This window comes from Colletotrichum karsti (genome assembly GCF_011947395.1).
Source record: "Colletotrichum karsti strain CkLH20 chromosome Unknown Scaffold16, whole genome shotgun sequence".
In the NCBI taxonomy this organism is placed as follows: Eukaryota; Fungi; Ascomycota; class Sordariomycetes; order Glomerellales; family Glomerellaceae; genus Colletotrichum; species Colletotrichum karsti.
This window is the reverse complement of record NW_024065916.1, coordinates 653180-672808: the sequence shown is the minus strand read 5'-3', so window position 1 is coordinate 672808 and position 19629 is coordinate 653180. Positions and strand designations below refer to the sequence as shown.

The 19629-nt window shown below is 52.8% G+C and overlaps 6 protein-coding genes across 6 annotated transcripts; 3 read left to right on the top strand and 3 right to left on the bottom strand.

Annotated features, from left to right (window-relative positions):
• Positions 1–365: 365 nt before the first annotated feature.
• On the top strand, positions 366–1449 carry CkaCkLH20_05723 (glycylpeptide N-tetradecanoyltransferase; the record flags this gene model as incomplete). The annotated part of the gene is made up of 2 exons (XM_038888441.1): positions 366–503; positions 559–1449. The coding sequence occupies 2 exons, from the start codon at positions 366–368 to the stop codon at positions 1447–1449; spliced, it is 1029 nt and encodes a 342-aa protein (XP_038746338.1).
• Positions 1450–1651: 202 nt separating this feature from the next.
• On the bottom strand, positions 1652–3387 carry CkaCkLH20_05722 (uncharacterized protein; the record flags this gene model as incomplete). The annotated part of the gene is made up of 2 exons (XM_038888440.1): positions 1652–2050; positions 2098–3387. The coding sequence occupies 2 exons, from the start codon at positions 3385–3387 to the stop codon at positions 1652–1654; spliced, it is 1689 nt and encodes a 562-aa protein (XP_038746337.1).
• Positions 3388–4093: 706 nt separating this feature from the next.
• Positions 4094–5579, bottom strand: CkaCkLH20_05721 (abhydrolase domain-containing protein; the record flags this gene model as incomplete). The annotated part of the gene is made up of 6 exons (XM_038888439.1): positions 4094–4209; positions 4264–4966; positions 5021–5028; positions 5078–5275; positions 5338–5411; positions 5467–5579. The coding sequence occupies 6 exons, from the start codon at positions 5577–5579 to the stop codon at positions 4094–4096; spliced, it is 1212 nt and encodes a 403-aa protein (XP_038746336.1).
• A 1555-nt stretch (positions 5580–7134) lies between these two features.
• Positions 7135–9447, top strand: CkaCkLH20_05720 (uncharacterized protein; the record flags this gene model as incomplete). Its single annotated transcript, XM_038888438.1, has 2 exons — positions 7135–7370; positions 7434–9447. 2 exons carry the CDS (start codon positions 7135–7137, stop codon positions 9445–9447), a joined length of 2250 nt encoding a protein of 749 aa, XP_038746335.1.
• A 766-nt stretch (positions 9448–10213) lies between these two features.
• Positions 10214–10811, bottom strand: CkaCkLH20_05719 (uncharacterized protein; the record flags this gene model as incomplete). The annotated part of the gene is made up of 4 exons (XM_038888437.1): positions 10214–10261; positions 10332–10538; positions 10608–10688; positions 10737–10811. 4 exons carry the CDS (start codon positions 10809–10811, stop codon positions 10214–10216), a joined length of 411 nt encoding a protein of 136 aa, XP_038746334.1.
• Positions 10812–18257: 7446 nt separating this feature from the next.
• On the top strand, positions 18258–18537 carry CkaCkLH20_05718 (uncharacterized protein; the record flags this gene model as incomplete). Its single annotated transcript, XM_038888436.1, has 2 exons — positions 18258–18304; positions 18354–18537. The coding sequence occupies 2 exons, from the start codon at positions 18258–18260 to the stop codon at positions 18535–18537; spliced, it is 231 nt and encodes a 76-aa protein (XP_038746333.1).
• Between the last annotated feature and the right edge of the window lie 1092 nt (positions 18538–19629).

Sequence of the window (19629 nt, the reverse complement as noted above, 5' to 3'; positions counted from 1 at the left end):
GCTTCTTTTCGTCGCATATTTCGTCCAAAAGAAAGGGTCGAGCTCCGGACGTTCCCAAAGCTCCCGCCCCGAGCAGCTCACAGCCTCAATCAAAACCCATCTGTAACACCCTTTTCCCCATCGCCACCCAGGATTTCTCCAACAACCCACTTCTCGCGATCTACCGTACATATCTGTACATAGCCGGCAACCGACGATACTACCTCACCTTGAGATCCACGATCGCTTCAAGTTTTGGGATAATCGATCTCAAAAGAGTCGCAGCCATGACTGAAAAGTAAACGCCACTCATTCATCCGTAGTCAAAGCTCACATCTAACAAAAATGCGCCCAGAGTCCCCGTCTTCCCCACGGCGGAAGCCACAATGAACCACCCTTCCTATCCCTCCACGATATGGAACCTCGAGGCCGATCGCAAGGGGAAATGCCTCGTCGCCAAAGACCGCGACGGGCCCTTCAACATCGCATGGGAGATCCACGGCCACGGCCCCTCCAAGATCATCGTACCTCTGTTCCACTCACCCTTCACCAAAAACCAAAACTGACCGAAACACACAGTTCATAATGGGCCTCGCCGGCGTCAAAACCTCATGGCAGCGCCAGACGAAATTCTTCGGCCACGACAACGCCTCCCGCTACTCCGTCCTCGTCCTCGACAACCGCGGCATGGGCGAGTCCGACGTCCCCTACGGCCGCTACACCACCAGCGCCATGGCCCTCGACGCCCTCGACGTCCTCACCCACGTCGGCTGGGCGGACCCCGCGGCGCCGCGGAGCGTCCACCTCTTCGGCATCTCCATGGGCGGCATGATCTCCCAGGAGCTCGCCTTCGCCGCCCCGGACGTCTTCGCCAGCGTCACCTTCCTCTGCACCGCCCCCTGGATCGAGAACACCAAGCCCTTCGTCCAGAACCTGCGCGACCGCGCCGCCATGCTGGTCCCCAAGGGCATGGACCGGAGCATCCAGGACACGGCGCTCAAGCTGTTCCCGGCCGACTGGCTGATCGCGCCGGACGAGGCGGCGGAGCTGCCGGACGACGACACGCCCAAGTGCGGTCCCGCGGACGGGGGCAGGGGGTACGGCAGGTTCGAGAATAATTACCAGCGCTTCCAGGCACAGGAGCTCGTGAAGAGGACCACGCCTGGGCTGTTTAGCATTCGCGGGTTCTTGTTGCAGCTTGTTAGTGCTGGGTGGCATCACAAGTCGCCTGAACAGTTGAAGCAGCTCGGTGACGCTGTGGGGAGGGAGAGGATTGCTGTGATCCACGGCGAGGCGGACGTCATGATTGATGTGCATCACGGTCGGCTGCTAGCTAAGCATCTGGAGCCTTCCGTCGTCGAGTTTATCGAAGGGATGGGCCACGCGCCTATCATGGACAGGGTGCCGTGGATGAACAAGTGGTATGTGGACCGCATCGATGCAGTAGAGAAGCAGTTCCCCTCCAAGTGAGGGATGATCGAGCCGCTGGGCGGTCCAACTACACGCGATGCATGTGATATATGGCATTGCAGGTCGTAACGGCTTTTATTTATGTACCATGATACCTCCGCAGTCCTCCAACGCCGTCTGCATGCAGTCATACCGTACTCTGTGCGCACTTATGTCCTGGTGCTCCTTGCCCACTCATACGTCTTCCATTATCGTCATCAGCTTACAACATCACCAAACCAATACCGCTCAGGTTCTCCTCATCAAGCTTGTTTCTTCTGTCGACACCACCAGCGATGGGGGCCGCGCGGTAGTTGAACAGGTAGTAGTGCAGCTGGCCGTCGCCAGGTCCAAATTTCTGCTGCTCGAGGAACAGACCGTTGTCGAGCAGAGACAGACCGTTGAAGACATCGAACTTGTACTTCTTGGCCAAGACCAGGGCGTCGTTGATGAGGCTGTTCAAGCGGGTCTTGAGCGCCGGCTTGTCAAGTGGCGTGGAAAGGCCGACCTCGGAAGCGTAGTACCAAAGGTACGCCGCGCGAATGACTTTGTGCTTGTCGCTGTTGATGATGGTGGACTCGAGGCAGTAGAAAGAGAAGAAATCGGTAATCTTGCCGTTGTTCTGCAATGTGTCAGTGTGTACCTAGCCAAGAAGATTGAAGAACAAACCTCAACAACGTAGGTCCAGATGACCTGCTCCCCGCCCTTCTCCTTGTCATGCAGGAACCAATGCTTGAACTCCTCCTGCGAGAACTCGGGTGCCATGTCAAATCGGCTGAGGTACTTGTTCAGAAGAGCACTCGCCTGCTCGATGTCCTTCTCCTGCAGTTCGCGCAGACCCTTTGTCGAGGTGCTGTCGGATAGCTGGTATTTCTTGATCTGGAACTGCGGCTTGCTACCGATCGGCAACGGGCTAAAGCCAACCTCGTACAGCTTCTGCCAGTTGATTGCGCGGTGGAAGTAACGACACGTGCTGACGGGCTTGGGAAGCACGACGCCACCGGTGTACAGACCCTGCCAGATCTCGTTCAGATTGCTTCGTCGGGTGATCTCCTTGATCAAAACGGGCGCCAGACGCTTGCCGCGGAGCTTCTTGTGGACAACCATGAAGTTGACTTCAGAGCAGGTGACGACGTTCTTGCGCACGCGCAGGTTCACAGGGATGGCAGAGATGAAGGCAACCAGCTTCCTAGACTGCGACGCGCGCACACCGACGTGCCACTCCTTGCGCCAGCCAGGAGCCATTAGGGCCCATTGCAACATTGCCGGGGAGTAGTTGAAGCGGAACATGGCCTCGTCGTCTTCGACGTAGTGACCGTTGAGCAGCTCGTACACCTCCTTCATCTCGCCCTCGTCCTCGAGGTTCATCGTAACCCACTCGAAGCCGTCGACCAGGGGCGACGGCTCCTTGGGTACATCCTCGACCTTCTGAATGCGGATCGGTCCGTCCTCGACCTTGGACTCGCCTTCGCCGAACTTGGGGACGGGTTGGGTGGCCCAGAACTTGTAACTGGCCATGTCCTTGGCGTTCTTGCCGGACGACGCCAGACCCGTCATGATGTCTTGCAGGTTGAGCTTCTTAAGCGCAGCGGCAGTCTCCTCGGCAGACTTGTTAGACCCACCGCCTCCGACCTCGTTTGCCAGGGCAGGGTTCAGCGCAAGCAGCTCCGTGAGTTGCTGAGGCGTAAGGCCGCCGATAGCGTCCTTGATCTGCTGCTCCGGGTCACTGGGCTTGCCGGTCAAGGCTTCCTTGACCTTCTTCCTCTTGGACTTCTTCTTCTTCTTCTTTGGAGCGGCCTCGGTGGCAGCGGCGCCGGTGGTCTCCTCGGGCGCATCGTCCTCCTCGTCCTCGGACTCGACTTCAACCTCCTTGCCCTTGCCCTTGTCTTCCGCCTCGGCGACGGCGTCCTCGGCCTGCTTGACAGCAGGGTCGAGGGGCTTGGACTCCTCAGCAGGCATTGTTGGATCGCTTCGGGTCTCTTCGCGGAATTGGGTTCGTTGAAGGACGATCGGGTGTGGTGTCGTGATTGTTGTGGTTGGAGCTTTCGGAGCTCTGGACAAGCTTGAAAGGTGGGAATGGCGGGGGAGAAGTTTTGGCGCGAGAGAGGACAGTTTCATGTGGCCGGGCACTTTCCAGGTGTGACTGCATCATGGCGGGGTAAGGTAGGTCACCTGCTGCGGGGCATCCCCTAAGGGAGGTGCGCTAGGGTGCCTTGGTGACCTGTTAGGGGTCGCCAATGTTGAAGCTAGGCTCCTAGGTAAAAAGCAGTCACTCTGCATGTTTCTCCCAACGAAGCTTTTCTTGGATGAACCAGAACGAACGTGAACGTGTCTTGTAATTAATGATATCTGGCTTTTCTGCCTAGTTTCTGTCTAGGTAACGTTTATTGTTGCATCGGACGAATGTCCCTTAGATGTTCTGCGCGCGAACTGCGATAGTGTGGGCTGATGTTTAATTGGACTGTTCTTTGTTCCAACGAATGCCAATGAAATTGCCATACTTGGGGACGCTGTCGCAATTATGGTCTTGTTTGTAATTCAAATGTAATTGACACCAAGTCTATAGACATGCGCCGTCATCTCTTCTACCGCAGGCCTCTTAGGACCAGCATCACCAATATCTAAGATAACTCCCACGCCGCAGCGCCAAGAAGAATGCAAATCATCACAGGGTCCGGCTGCTAGTGTCAGAACCGGCTCCATCGTACACCGTGCCCCCGAAGTCAAAGGATCGCATGATAGCGAGGATAACAGGGGCGTATCCCATGATGTCGTTGTGTCCTGGTAAAATCAGCCAACCATCATCCCATCATTTGCTCAGGAATCTCGGCTTACCTCCGTACGGGAACCTCTCCTGGCGGATGATAATGTTGTGATCCGCATGCCAAGTCGTGACGAACGCATTCTTCCCCTTGTGAATCGTCCGCACCTCCTTCCAAGATTCGAACGAATGGTCATTGAGGCCACCCTCGACAGTGGCGTTTGCTGCGGCCCGGAACAGCTTACTGCTCTCTTCACAAGGAATGTCCGAGTCGTCCTCGGCGGAGATGAGCGTCAACCGCAACCGCCTCTTCGTCAGCTTCACGAGACTCTCCAGCCTGTCTGCCGACGGCCATTTGTCGTAGATGAAACCCTCCATGTACTCCAGGAATCCGGGCCAGACCTTCAGGGGCCCAAGAACAGGGAACATTCCACCGATTTTGTAGCCGCTCAGCATCTTGGGCAGATTGCTGAAGCCTGCGACGAGAACGATACCACCGAACTCGATGCCCTGGGAAGCGTACAGCTCCGCGACGCCACTGGTGACAGCAGTCCCCAAGCTCTGGCCGAGGAGGACAATTCGATCTGACGGTACGCCCGCGACGTTGATGACCCAGTCAATTAAAGTTGCCGCATCTTGGATAAGGCCGTCCTCGGATGGCACACCGGTAGAGTGGCCGAAACCGCGGTAGTCGATGGCAAGAACGTGATAAGAGGAGGTGTCTGTGATGACGTGGTAGCTGTCTGGACGATGATTTTGGGCGATATCTCCAGCGTTCTGGGGATGGTTAGCATCAGCTTTCGGTCCCGGTCATGATCGGGGGCGTTATACTCCGTGAACTGCATCATGTTAGCGAATACTTTGCATGAGAATGATGAAGTAACTGACAAGAAAGGACAACTCGAGCATCGGGGTCCTCCTTAATAGCCCGGAAAGACTCCGTCTGAGTGAAATCCTCGCAGAACCCCGGCTTTTGCGCCGAGAACCTCTCTTCCTGCTTGAGATACGCTGGTAAGGGCATCACGTGCCAAGCATACAAGTCGACGCCATCCGGAGTCTTGAGAGAGAACGGCGTGACTTGGCCCCCTACGTGAAAACGCGTCAGCTAACAGCGCCCGTGTGGTGGCGGTGATGGTACGTGGACTGACTAGCAAAGCCGAATCGCTCAGGTTCGTTGACGTCGCGCCACCATAATGTGTTTATCTTGTGGGCGTAGAGGAAGCTGGAAGCAAATTTGAGCTACGGAGGACTCATATGCATAGTTTGAGGAAACTCACTGTCGTTGGAAGAAGGGTGTGGCGCCGAGGGCAAGAAATGTGAAGTAGAGGCCGAGAGGAGCTGCGACTGCCCAGACGGCCGTCCGGAGGATCGGGGACAGCGGCACTGCCATGATAAGGCACGCAGATGAATACCAGAGAAATGAAAGGTAGAGAGGGTCTTGGGGAAGATGTTGCGATGATTCCGGACTATATACACATGACCGGAGGCGATGTCGTGGCCACCCTCGGCGAAGCCTGGTCGAACTGGTTGCTGGATTGAGGTTGGAATTGCCTGCGAACCAGCAGGGATGGCGGTATGGAAGGCATTATCGGGATATACGTGTGGTTTGGTTAGAGTGCGGCTGATTAAGATGTACCGGCAGATAGCGACGGCAGGTCCCCAAAATGCGGCGACCTCCCACATTTTAGGTATCAGCCGCACGCCGACGACAGCAGATCAACCGCCAATATCAAAAATGATGTCTGCATCTCTTGATTGTGAAAATGACAGGTGAAGCGCAATTCCTTGCTTCCGAGCAAAATCCTGCGATAGGAATGACAACTTCGGCAGTCGAAGGGTGTTGCGCCTTCATGACAAATGAACCCAGGGATTGGTCGCGGCGGTGGTAGTGCAATTTACTGTTGCAGAGGATCGCGAGGGGAGAGAAAGGGCGCTGTACCTCAGGTAGTCGTCACCCAAGCTTCACAGCCACAATCTCATGTCCACCCGCACTTTTGTTTTCCGTCTTTTCCTGCCTGGAGTGACGCCAACACCGACAGGCGGCGACACATGTCCAATGCAACTGACAAATGGCAGCGGCAATTGGTATTGGGAGAGGCAGCGGCATGGCGAGAACGTGACCGCTTCCATTTTATTGGGATAAGAAGGTCGTGACTTGATGTCTTATGTAATCGGGTATTATGGAGACGGAAACAGGGATATCGCGGTCCAGTCTCGGAATTTCAAGCGATTTGAGTGGCGGACGGGATTAGGCCAAGCATTTCGTCCAGTCAGGGCGCGGCAAGTTCCCAGTTTTTCCGCCCTTCTCCTGACCAATCAATCAGGCTGGTCCCTGTTAAACTCACAGCCCGCCTCAGTCACAGTGGTGTCTCTTTTGCCCGCTGGACTGCGACTGGCCAGACGTCGAAAGAAGCGGCAGCGTGTCGTGTGGAAAGACTGGCCAGTGGTCGTCGATATCCAACCAAAAAGACGGCAGCACTGAGCAGCACGGCGGCGGCAGAACAACGGCGCAGGCACGCGAAGGAGCCTCAGGTACCTCCCGATATGTATCTTTCCACCTCTCCCACCTTTGCGAGACGGCACCGCGCCTAAAAGGTACCTACCTTTCACCTTTCTCCGATTCCATACAAAGCTCCCGTGTAATAATCCCGTCCAGTCCACCCCAATTCAATTCCCACGAGCCCGTTCCAGAGTCGCCAAATCCCTTCCTCCACTGCATCCACAGCCTTCTCGCGCGACACTACCACCACCATCCAACGACGAACCTCATAACCGAGTACTCTCTGCATTTCCACCTTGCTCTGCTCTACCCTCGACGACCAAAACGCGCGCAGTCCAAGGCTGTGTTTCCTCGCTTATGATGACCACCCCGACACGCTCGGAAACCGACCCGTGATACCCTGAACTTTCCTGCGCCAGGGAGACGGCAAAGGCATACGCAAAACATGGAGCGGAAGAGGAAATTGCCCGCAAGGGCTGCCGCGCGCGTCGAACACATCGCGAAAAAGCGCACCGTCACGCCTCCCGAGCATCGATCCGTCACCCCAGTCCCAGCTCCCGTCGAAGAGCCCCCGCCGCCGACGTTGCCCAAGACCGTCCAGCCTGGAAAGCCTCTTCCTACCATCGAGGAGCCCCAGCCCGATGACCTTCCTGCGAGGGAATATCAGTCTTTTCAGGAGAGGTACGCTCACCTTTATGCCTCGAGCCCTCTTTCATCCCGTGCCCATACTAACTGTCGCAACAGTGGCGTTCTAGCCGAGTCTCTTGCCCGGTCGCGACACAGATGGATAGCCGAAGGAATGTTTGAAAAGTACTGGACGAAGCCGCTGAGGAAGAAGGGTGCGACCGAGGATCCCAAGAATCCGGCCAAAGATACCATGACCAAAATTGGCCCCGTGCAAATCACGATTGAGCCGCACGTCTTTGAGGCCACCATGTGGGCTATCAAAGACCCGAAGCCGCCCGCGCCGACCACCCAGGCAACCTTCCGACCCATTCTTCAATACGGACCTCCCAATGGCGCCATGCCGCCTCCGCCTACACCGGTATCGACAACTGCCAATCCGTCTCTTGCACCAGTCGATTCGAAGCCAACGCCCCCGGTTCCGACGCCAACTCCTCCCTCACCCGCAGCTCAACAAGCGCAGCCCAGACCACCGTCGTCTGCTGCAAATGAACCGCCCAAAGCGATCCCATCACCACGTAGCCTGGGACCTACGCAGCCTGCGACAGCGACAGCACCTCCTCCTAGGGCACTTGCTCACCCGGCGCCTGCTTCAGCGCATGGTCAAGGGCCAGCGCCATTGCCAGCGCCCGCACCGGGCACTCCTTCGGTTCCCGCCGCTCAACCTGGGCCTGCCAACTCTGCACCCACGTCAAGGCCAGCAAGCGCGACTCCAACACCTGCTTCAGGTGCTGGAAAGCCCCCAGCAGCCAAAGCACAGGGTACAGATCCCATCATTATGACGTTAGCCGAAAGAGCGTCGGAAGATCCCCTTCTTCGCGACCTGATGAAACGAGTCGCGGCCGGGGAAGCGAAGCCCGATGAGCTTACCAATTTCCAAAAGATTATAGACCAAATCACGTTGGAATATAAGAGGAAGGGCGGCCAGCAGGGCCCTTCGGCAGACAGGCTACTTGTCGATGGGAGGACAGTCAAGTACTTCGCCGATGAGGTGCGCACGATCGTGGACATTGTGCTCAACACCAATCCACGCCAGAAATCGGCTGAGCTTCTTCCTCCTCGAGGGAGCGACCCCTTGGTGGTTGCACTGGTGAGAGCGGCATTGGATGACAACAAGATACGGTCGATGATTCGTCGGATTGCCGAGAACCAACCAGGCTTCACGGACGCAACCGATCTCAAGGCGGTGCTTGACAAGCTGTGCAAGGAGTTGAAGGGCGGCCTCACTCCTCAGCCTCAACCATCCACGCCGCAAACTCCCGTCAATGGCGTGCCGAACGGCCACCCTCCAAAAGCAGCTGCCGCACCCGCACCTGCGCCTTCACCAAAAACGACCCCTGCGCCATCGCCTGCAACGCAGTTGCAGCAACCTCCTCAGCAGGCACTGCGCTCCAAAGGTCCTCCGCAACAACCGGCAAGGCCTGAGATCTCAGGCGTGTGTTTTGATTTCACTGGCGGAAACGGCGATCGCTATCTTTTCCCGAAGTACAGCATTTTGGAGTACCTCCCTGGCGGACAGCAGGTCATCGCCTCCTTTTTGATCGTCCGCAAAGGAAGTCAATTAGAGTACGGCGGCGATGCTCTGCTCGATTATTATCAGCCGGTGACAGTCCGGATCTTTTCTCCCGCGGGACGCAACCTGGATTACCTTCAGCGAGTCGTTGCCCCCCTTGACGAAGTCAAACGATATATGGACGACGTGATGGACAACATGACGCGGGCCGAATACGTTCTCTTGGCTATGCGTCTGCCTCGCGGCGAGCGGGAGTCAGATAAGGAGGACAACGCCAACGCCAGTGGTCAAGTGTCACGGCTGCAGTCCTCGGCCCCTGATGCCTCTGCGCCCAAGCAGCAGTCAGTCATGTGGGGTCCCAGGGCGTCCAAATTTGTGCAGAAGTTCAACAAGAAGTGGTTCGAAGAGTGGAAGAAGAAAGAGGGTGGAGCCCCAGCCAAGTCCGACGACTTCTTCAGAGAGGCTTGTGAGGCAATCGGCCGCGACCCTCTGGATAAGGACATAGAATACGAGAAGATGATTGAGCTCCTGGCCGCCAAGGACTCAGAGTCGTCTTCTTGAACCAAGTCCGACAGCTAGAAGAAAGAGCACTCGAACAAGTGCTGTACCTGTATTACCTAGATATCATTGCTGATGACCATGGCGAGCAGACGATAACGGGGCGTGTAGTTTATCTTTGTGTGTACGTGGGCGTGGAGGTACGCATGGGTCAGCCGTTGCATTCGAGGTCGTTTTATGTTATTCTGTTTCTTGGCTAAGCCCAGAAGTGGGAGGGATGAGGGATCTGGAAAAAGGGAACCAGTGTGGTTTGTCGGGGTGTTCTCCTTTTTTTTATTCTATTACTCTTTTACTGGTGTTCAGAGTGTGTAACTCCTCGTGCGCGAGGAAATGGGTGGTGGCTTGACTCAAGATTTATTCCCACAAAGATTAGTGTGCATTTGGAGAACGGAACCCGACATGGCCCGGACAGATATCAGAAAGAACATTTTTAGTACGGTATTGCCTACGTTGTCTTGTTTCTGGAGATGATGTGACTGAATCACGGGCGAATAGTATGATTTGAGCAGTTTGCGGGTCATGCCATTGAATGGCTCGCGTCTTGTATTCGTCTCTCTGATCTGATACCGAACATGTTATCCCCATAACCCCTAGCACCAGTCATCCGAAAGCCGCGCACAGAACCATGACTATCTCATTGATATATCACTCCTCGCCGAAGAATATATTGCGCCAGCTGCGGGCTTTCGCCGGCGGCTGGTTGAACAAACCCCCGTGGAAGTGCTCAGAACGAGAGAACGTCAGCGAGCTCATTCTCGTCGACGCTCATCTAGTCCTCGCGGTCGTGGACGATTCCCATAACCTCGGTAACGATGTTCTGTATCCAACGTGTCAGCTTGCCAACAGGGTTCCCGACTGTCCTCAAAAAAGGCCGGATCTGCACTCACGGCCCAGGCCGTCGCCGCGTCCACGCACTCGACCCCGGCGGGGTTGGGCTGGCCGCACACGACGGGCGCTTTCCAGGACGGGTCCATCTCGCCGAGGGCGGCGGAGGCGGTGAACAACGACTTGGCGGCCTCTTCCTCGGCGGCCTTGGCGGCCTCTTTGGCCTCTCTCTCACGCTTCAACCAGAGAATGGACTCCAGGAGGAAGTACTGTGGTTTGGGGGGGTTTGAGCGTCAGCTTGTGAAGGAGGGTCACGGTGCGGCGCGGGAATTGCTTACCCATTCGGGGGTGAGGGGTGGCAGGCCTGTGAAGGCGAGATCGGAAGGGAGTTGGGCGGCGTCGATCTCCACGTTGGTTTCCTGGTTACGTGTTAGAGACGACGGGGAGGATGGGTTGGGTGGCCTTACGATGTTGGTGGGAGCTGCCATGGCAGGCTGGAGGGAGGCCACGGCGGCGATGAGGGCGGTGGCCGAGAAACGCATTTTGGACGTGAGGTAACAAAAGTTGTTGGAGGATCGGATGATGGTGTGGTTTGGTCGATGTGCTGGACAGAGCAGGACGGACTCGTTGGTTTCTATTAATGCTCGGACGGGGATGAAAGGGGTTCTCGACGGGGGTGAGAGGTATTTGGCAAGGTCTCCTGGGTAGATAGCACATCTTTAAGGAGAAGGTTTGTAGAGAGCGGGTTTTGAAGGGACATCATGAGATTTTGGAAGTTTAGTTCTAATTACAGCTCAATTGTGGCTCAGTTGATGTGAGGTTATTCGTTTGGTTTATGAACGTAAAATCAAGTCTTGTGACTCTGAGCTGCATGAAGAGAAAGCCACCGAACAACATTTGACTATCAAGGTCAATTGCTCAATGTTAACAGCCACTGCTTTGATAGGTGATTCTTCAATGGGAAGATTCAGGGAGAGGCTGGCACCGCTGATCTGAGAAAAAGTCTGGATACAGGTGGGTCAGTTGCAGGAGGAAAGACACGAACACATTCTCATGACGTGTCAAGAGGCGCGGTGCGTGGATGGCTGGATGTTGGTATTCACGAAGACTAATCTCAGTGCGCGAGACTCTCCCAATGACACGACCACAACTCACTCTTGTTTCCATTCTTCTGGTGTTTTCACCATCTCAAACCCCAGAGCTCTCCGTCATCGCATTACTTTTGCTTGGTGTAGGTCTAGGTCTAGGTCTAGGTGGCCGGACGTCTATTGGACGCCTGCGGTACATGTATGCCTTTCTGCTGTCAGTTGCGGTCTTGTACGATTACCGGAGTAGAGCAATAGAACATACTTCCACTTTGTATTTGTCGACCTTACACTCCTCGAGGGAATGATGCCTCAGACAGTTTACCCAAGCAGGCTCGCGGGGATTGTATGGCTCATTTCGAATATCTTCAATATCAGGCAAAAAGGCTTCGAGGTCCTGGTCCGCATATTAGACTGTGTTTCATGTTCTTCTCTCGTCTTCTGTTGTGGAATTTGTTGGATGGGAACATGGATCCTGGAAAGCTTCCGAGTGTCGGGTGACGGAGGTGTCTTACCGGGGGGGCCGCTGCGGCGGACTGCGTGAGAGCCAAGGTTGTTAGGAGGGCGATGGCCGAGAAACGCATGTTGGGCGTGTGTTCGATAGGGTGGATTATATGAATGGTCCTTGAGATGTCTTGTGGTCTTGGTTCGATGAAGCTTTGGTATGAGGGGCACGTGTCTATTTAATACTGGAGTCAAGGGAGAGATCTCAAGTCTTTGAATCGAAAGTTTCAATGAAATGTTGAAAACGGAATACGGGGAAGCTTTTGCGACTATTGATGTCATGGCTTGCGTTGATGCTGACTGAAAGTTTAGGCTGCGTTTAAGCACAGTGACATGCATACCATTAACTATTGAATCGACGGTTCTGGGTTGGATAACACACCGTTGTGGAGGTTTTGGCCAGTCCCAGTATGGCACTCAAGGTCAGTTTGTAGCGTCAACACACATGAAGTTGAAGGCGATCGAGGAGTACACCCAAAATGTTCGCGGTGAAATCGGGGGAGTCTGGTCCACGAGGGGATTAGAGTTCTTGAAGACGACGAACAGGTGACTACTTCAGCTGGAGTCCACAAGGGTTGGGCGCAGTTGTTTAGCCACCTCGACAGCGGAAGAACTGCAAGGGGAAAGTTGTGGAACACATCTGGTCACAACATCAACTTATTCCACTTGAGATAAGAGAGTCGAGCTGGTTCTCTAGGAATTCTGCAAACTGAAAAACCAACGCTGGTTGCCCGAAGCATAGAACCCAGTAGCCAAATCTTTCGTCAAGCGTCTTTCTTTCAACACATTGAAGTCGGGAGGTATCAGACAAGACGGTTATGTCGAGTCACATCTCACTCTCTCAACAGACTGCTTTCTAATGGGGGATCACCCGCCTTACCGGTATGCTGCAACGAACTGGGGTTATAACTCGCGTGAAACCCAGCCCACGACCGACGAACCCTGCAAGTTTCTGCAGAAACAAGGGCCTGATCTGGCTTCATTATACAAGATCAAATGTGACGCCTAACGTATGCACTGTCAAAGCACAGGCCTTTAGAGCTTGATGGATTGCATGTTTTGGACTCAGAGAGGTCATTCATGCCTTCTTGAATGAAAACTGAATGAATCATTATGGAAGAAAAGCCGCCTTCTCGGTATTGTTGACAACAATTACATATGTAGCCCTTCGATACATGGCAAGAGTTTAAGTATGGATGAAATAGCTGTGAAATAATTTCCTGAACGCCTACCCTGATTGAAATGCATATTGCTCCAGCGCTTTATATGCAGCCTGATTCCGTTTAACTTGGAGTATTTCCGTCTTCTGGTTTATATACTACATTTAAGAGCATGCGCGTAAACCAAGCGTTTTAGTTTGCGTGCTGATCTAGTGAACTGACGTGGAAAAGAAGACTTGGCTTGTTGGGCCTGGCCTCCACGCACTTAGTTTTCTTGCATCTTATTCCTTGGCCGTACCTGTCTCGGTGATTTCTGGCAATGGTTGATCCCTCGTCATAGCCTCCCAATCTATAGACGTAAAGTCAAAATTCAGATCGAGTGATGCGTCAAGCACCCCAAAATCGGCCGTTTCCGGGACTTCGAGGCCCTGATTTGGGTCTCCGAATGAGTTATCCAATACCCCACTCAAGTTATTCGGTGCCATGTCGAAACTTGGTAGACTCTGTGTTGGGACGGATACATGTACTGATCTGCGGGAGGATCGACTGTCGCTGGCCGTGGCAATTCCGCTATCCGCAAAAGAACCGGTCGGGGTGCCGTATGAAGAAAGCTTTTGTCCTGCATGAGTGCCTTGGTGAACCGGCATTGCCGCCGGTTTCGTTTGAGATTCGGATAACCGAGCTGTACACCAGTCTTCGAATAACCGGTCAAGACCATGGGAGAGAACCGTTTGCGTATATCTCTTCCATTCTTCATCGGCTACCCCAAGACCGCCTGATGGCCGAATAGTTTGAAGTTCATGGTCGAGGACAGCTGCCGAGTGAATCCGACAATAGTTGCGGAAAAGATGGATATCTTCCGAGACATCAGCCTCCATATATGCAGATGAAGGTCTCGGACGTCCCGGAAACAAGATCTCCCAGACTGCGAACCATTGATCTTCCTCGGATAAGTTCTTCTTTGACTTGCGGGACAGTTGTGAACGCTGGCGGTGTGTGATTCCGTCCAAATCCGAGCAAGGTGTGCAGTGAAGACCACCCACTTGACGAATATGCTGGTTGAACAGTTCTTCTTCTTCGAAAATCGTCGAACAACGGTCGCAGTAGAACTCAGGGGCGTGTTTGCGATTGAGATGCTGCTTGACATCTCGTATCCGGCTGAGCTTGAGCTTGAAGCATGATCGACATCGTGATGGTTCGACTTTCCAAAAGGGACAAGCGAAGGCTTTAGAGGAAGGTAGATTCGCTTTTGTGCAAGGTTGTTGCCTCTTAGGGTCCCCTTCTGGATCGTCGCCATTCTCATCCGGAAGCTTTCTTTTCGTGCCTGTCCTCGCTGAGTTTGCGTTACCATAGCGACGCTCATTGTGTCCATATGAGGAGCCCGACGTGGTACTGTTGGTGTTCTGTTTGCTGTTTCCTTCTCCACTACTTCCATGACACACCGAAGTGCGGAACGTAGTGTAGAGTTTTGACGCTGTAGCCCTCAGTACTATGGCCATGGGATCAAGCTCATCGCCGGAATCGCCGTACTCTGAAGCGTCCGACACTGAATATACGTCGGAATCCAGGGAAGACCCAGTGGAGCAGCTTTGGGATCGATTTTCCAGGAAGCTTGAAGAATCTAGACGCCTTATGTTCTCAATATAGCCGTCGTTGAAGTAAGGGGGTGTGTTCAAAGACGCTGCTCCTCTGGTTAAGCTAATTCCCTTCTTAGAGGGCTGGTTGAAGGCCTGAACCACAGAAGCAGTGTTGCAGTACAAGCTGTGGATCTGCTCGAGGTGTTCTTGTCAAGAGAAAGGTTAGCATACTTGCGACAGAACGTTTAAACGTATGTTCTTACCGGGCATTGACTTAAAGTTTTCACACCACGCAATGATATGACGGCTATCTTCCAAAATGCTCGGGTTAAAGACATCTCCAACTTCATGATCTGCCTGTATCCTCCCGTCACAACAGCATCGATCAGAAGCAGTCGGAGTCTTGTGCCACAAATAGACGTTTTGGGTCTTGCTGATGAATGACAATGAGACTTTCAAACCACTGAGAATGATGCTGTTTCTGAGTCTTGCGATAGTGTACTCTCCCAGCAAGTCTAGAAAGCTTTCAGACGGGATCTCAAATCCATTGTAACGGGCTGGCCGACGGAGAATGGGGTAGCCTGACACAATCAACGATTCGTCCTGCAATATGTCGCAACAGAATCTCAGCTGCTCATTCGAAAAGTGTGATGCGGGCTCGTTGACGCTGAGATCAAAGCATAGAATTTCGTGATCCAAAGTTTCGATGCTTTTTGTGTCTGGGAACATGAAACGACTCGCGAAAGAAGCGTGAGACTTTCCACTTCCGACCATGGCACGAGTTATCGAGCATGAGACGCCTTTGCCACTTTGAGAAGTGTCAAGTACGGCTCGAAGCCAAGCAAGTTGCTCCCCGCAGTCTGCGATAGTGTAAGAGGTTCCCTTAACATGGAAAATAAGGTTGCCTCCTTCTACGGACATGGCGAGCTGTGTCCCGTCCTCTAGATGCACTGAAGTCTCGTTAATCGTCTGCTTAGTTAAACATCTCTTGAAATTCTTACCAAGGTTCCCACGCCCAGCTACGCGGTCTATGCCTGCTTTTAGAAGCTTCAAGATTCCGCTTGAGGTCATGGGCCAAATCTGGCCCATGTAACCTTTAATCATCGTTGCTTGACAATTCTTGTTGTCACTAATTATTGCGATTCGGTCGAGTCTCTCTTGTACTGAAGGTCGGACATTGCGGTGACTTCCAAGATCAGCGGCATCGAATGGCGACCACTCTTTGAAACGAAACTTGACTTCGTAGGTTGTGGGTGGTCGGTATTTACTGATAACACCGGTCGGTAGGTACTCAAGGAGTTTCTGTCGTATCAAGATGCGTGAAGTGCCCGCTCTTGGTTCTGCCTCACCTGACTGAATCAGCAGCTCCCTTTCCACTCCTTGAACCAGCCAATCGAGTGCCACACTTCCCAGTACGACCTTGTTGTATGCCAACAACTCAGGTATTTCGATTCTCTCATCGTCGGCGTCGCGAACCCCTTCAAATAGTTCCTCTCTGTCGACAGATATCTGAGTTCCTTGGGACTTGTCGCGCCACAGGCTCATCTTGTCATCCACAGACATTCCATCGACACCGTCGCCTCGTCCCTCAACCATACACTCGTCGTCGTCGGCTTCCAGTGCTCCTGCGCCCAGATGGTGTGTAATAGTCCTGTTTGCAGTGTTAGATTGGAGCAATAGCTTATGAAACGAAGCGCTGTGAAGGACTGACTGAACACGCCGGTGCACAAAATCCATGATTTTTCTGTTTTCCTGGCTGAATGACTCCAAACCGATCCTGACAGCGAACGCCTTGAGAAGATCAGGCAAGGCCTGTGACAAAAATAGCCACTCATCTCGGTCAACGCGTCCACGCAATCTTCCTTGAATACTTTGGCAGATTTCAAGGATATATTGCCGTTCAAGACTTCTGGGGACAATACTTTCCGTCGAGTACACGGTTCTTGAGCCCCTGTTGATACTGTCGTTAAGAGGCTGCCGTGGGGTTTGAACCATTTGGTTGGGCTCAAAGTTGGCTGAGAGACCTGAGTCAAACCATGACGCATAGCCGGAATCAGTAGGAGGCGCCCCTGCCTTGGAGAATAGAGGTGTTTGCCGCATTGATTGGCTCTGTAAGACGCGTTGATGAGAGTCCAAATCAGAAGCTTCCCATGCTGCTTGATTTGAGTTTTCACCGTATCTGTTGATACTGTCATCAAGAGGCTGGCGCGGGTTTTCAATAGTTTGGTCGGGCTTCAATTTGGCCGAGAGACCTGGGTCAAACCATGATGCATAAGCCGGATTAGTGGGAGGTGCCCTTGCCTCAGAGAATAGAGATGTTTGCTGCGCCAATCCGCTGGGTATGGTGGCTTGATGAGAGTTCACATCAGAAGCTCTCCGAAAAGCAATCATTATTTGTTCACGCTGGTCCTCGTTTAACACGTCGTCTCTATCAACATTTGACTTCATCAGCTGACCAATCTCGGGCCTTTTCCCATTTGAAGAGCTTTCAATAAGTGTGAATTTCTAGCTTCCACATACCTTCTTAGGATTTCTATGCCCTCTCTGAACGAATTTTGCCTCTCGGAGGCTAGGGTAGACGCTAAACTGTCGTAGCTGACATCTTCATCCAAGTACGGTGATGCTGGCCGTGGGTCACCCGGGAATAAGATATCCCACATCGCGAACCAAGTCTCTTCCGCAGTCGTCCCTCTAACGCGATCCATCGCTTCGCATTTGTCGTCTCCGAAAGCATGAAATTCCCCTGCTATGCGCCACATCGAACACTCTTCTTCTCTAAGGTGGTTGTTTGCTCGCTCAGCAGTCTGGAAAGCCTCACCACATCTGCGGCAAGTCGCAGCGACGTAGTGTTCCCGCTCAAGATGTGTTTTGACATGTCTAATACTAAGCTGGGAATGAAATATGCATTGCAAGTGTTTAACAGGATAACGCTTGTAGAAGTGACAAGCGTAGCCCTTTTGGGTTCGCCGTTTTTTCGCATCGCTGTCGTGATCGTCATTCTTGCTGACAACTCCTCTTCTTCGGGCATGTTGTGGCGGCTCGGAAGCCATCGCGTGGAATGTGAACCGAAATACCAAATTGAAACGTAGGGGAAAGAAATCGAGCGGCAGCCGTCCAGCTCAGAGTCGGTTCGATGTCGAGTTCTGACCTGTGTCTTCTGCTTGAGATCGTTAATGATAAAGAGAGGATCAGATCAAATCCTGACGCGGCAGTGAAAGACGTGGCCGCCAAGTCAGGCTGCAGAAAATAAGCACCGATGTGCTTTTGCGTCTCATTTGCCCGGATAAATCCGCGAAATTCTGTGACCTGTATGACAGGGGATTCACATATCTACCAATCACAGCCAAAGGCACGCCGGTGCCATCAAAAAATCTCGCTGCCACAGTGCTTTGGGGTATTTGAAGCGTCTAGAGGTTTGATACTCTGAGTGCGGTGTTGATCTACTTGTGGTATCGTAGGTGTGTGGTGTTGGATGAAGTGATGCCAAAAACACACACAGATAACTGAATTGGAAAAGAGTATAAAATGGTCAGAATTTCTCGAGAGATAGATGTATCCAGCATCCTCAATTAATCTCATATTCTATTACTCTAAGTCCAACGCAAAGTAGAGTTCGCATCGCGCTAGACTATTCAGCTCCCTTCAGTATCACGATCAGCATCATGTCAAGCAGAACCAACATCTCAGCCGGCACCACTAGTGGAGAGAGGTGATTCCAATCACATGACGCTGATCAACAATAGCTTACACATTAGGAGAAACACAACCATCAACGAAGTGCCTACGGTTATGCTTGACGAGTACCTCGCCAACCCTCCGACCGTCACCGAGATCATCGCGAACGGAAAGCCGAGAAAACACAAGGCGAAGCAGACGGAGCGTGAGCTCAAGGAATGGGAGAAGGCCTGGGAGAAGATGGGATCTTCTAAGAAGCACCGATGAGCGGTGCATAAAGGTATTTGAACCCATAGCAAGGTGATAATTGGCAATCCATATACTAACACGTGGTATATAGCAGTCGATGCAGAAGTTTCCGAAGCCTGATGCTATCTTGATGAATCTACGTCTTTGAGTTGTCGAGGGAAGTCTTTGGGTCGGTTTTTGTCACAACTACATGTATTCGTCTGAGAAGTGGGTTCCTTGATGTTGATTCCGACTTTTTTTTCGAGGGAAAAGGAGGATAAAAGGATTCGGCTTCCCGTAGCTGAGTGTCTCCATTATGATTATGGAAATGTGAGACATGGCAGTTACCGGGTATTGTTGACTGAATGAGTTCAGTCAATAACGACTTCACAGACCCTCAATGGACTATTAGAAAACCGACTGAGACGTTGAAACTTTTTGACACACATAAACCACGTGCCACAAACTTCTACTCTTACCGCAACAGGCAAACTAAACAATTAAGGGTCGTCGGACATTCAGGTCCTTAGTTCATCTGATTCGCCGGCCGTTTGTGGGGTAGATCGGATCGATGATGGATCGATGACCAGTCCAAGCACTTCCGTCAGGGGCCCAGTTCGTCCCATCAGCCCCTTGGAAACTAACTATCTTGACGTCTGGTACTACTCTAATATGATGTCAAGGAAATAATTCATGAGAAAGGATAACATAAGAAGACGTCGCTCGTTATAATTGGATCAAGCATTGACGAATTGCTAACGTAGATACTCCATACCCACATCGACAATAAGATCATAAAGCACCCCTTCAAAACAGCCCTGACAGCAAGCCACGGCGCAAACCGCCCTCGTCCGTGCATATCCTCGATCAAAACGCCTTTCACGATCTGATTCACCCACGCACTGTTTCTTTTTCCCCAGATCGGAGAAAAAATAACAGCATCATAGACATTTCCAGCCCCGAATCCCGCTAGTGATGTCATTCCACCCGCGTCGCTGCGCGCGCCTACTTACACCACCCTCACTCCTCCCCAAAATCCTCACGAGAACTCATCACTCCGGACTCCCAATCACATTCAAACTTGCTCCGAATCACATCTTAACGACCCAACTCCAGACATTCAACTCAACC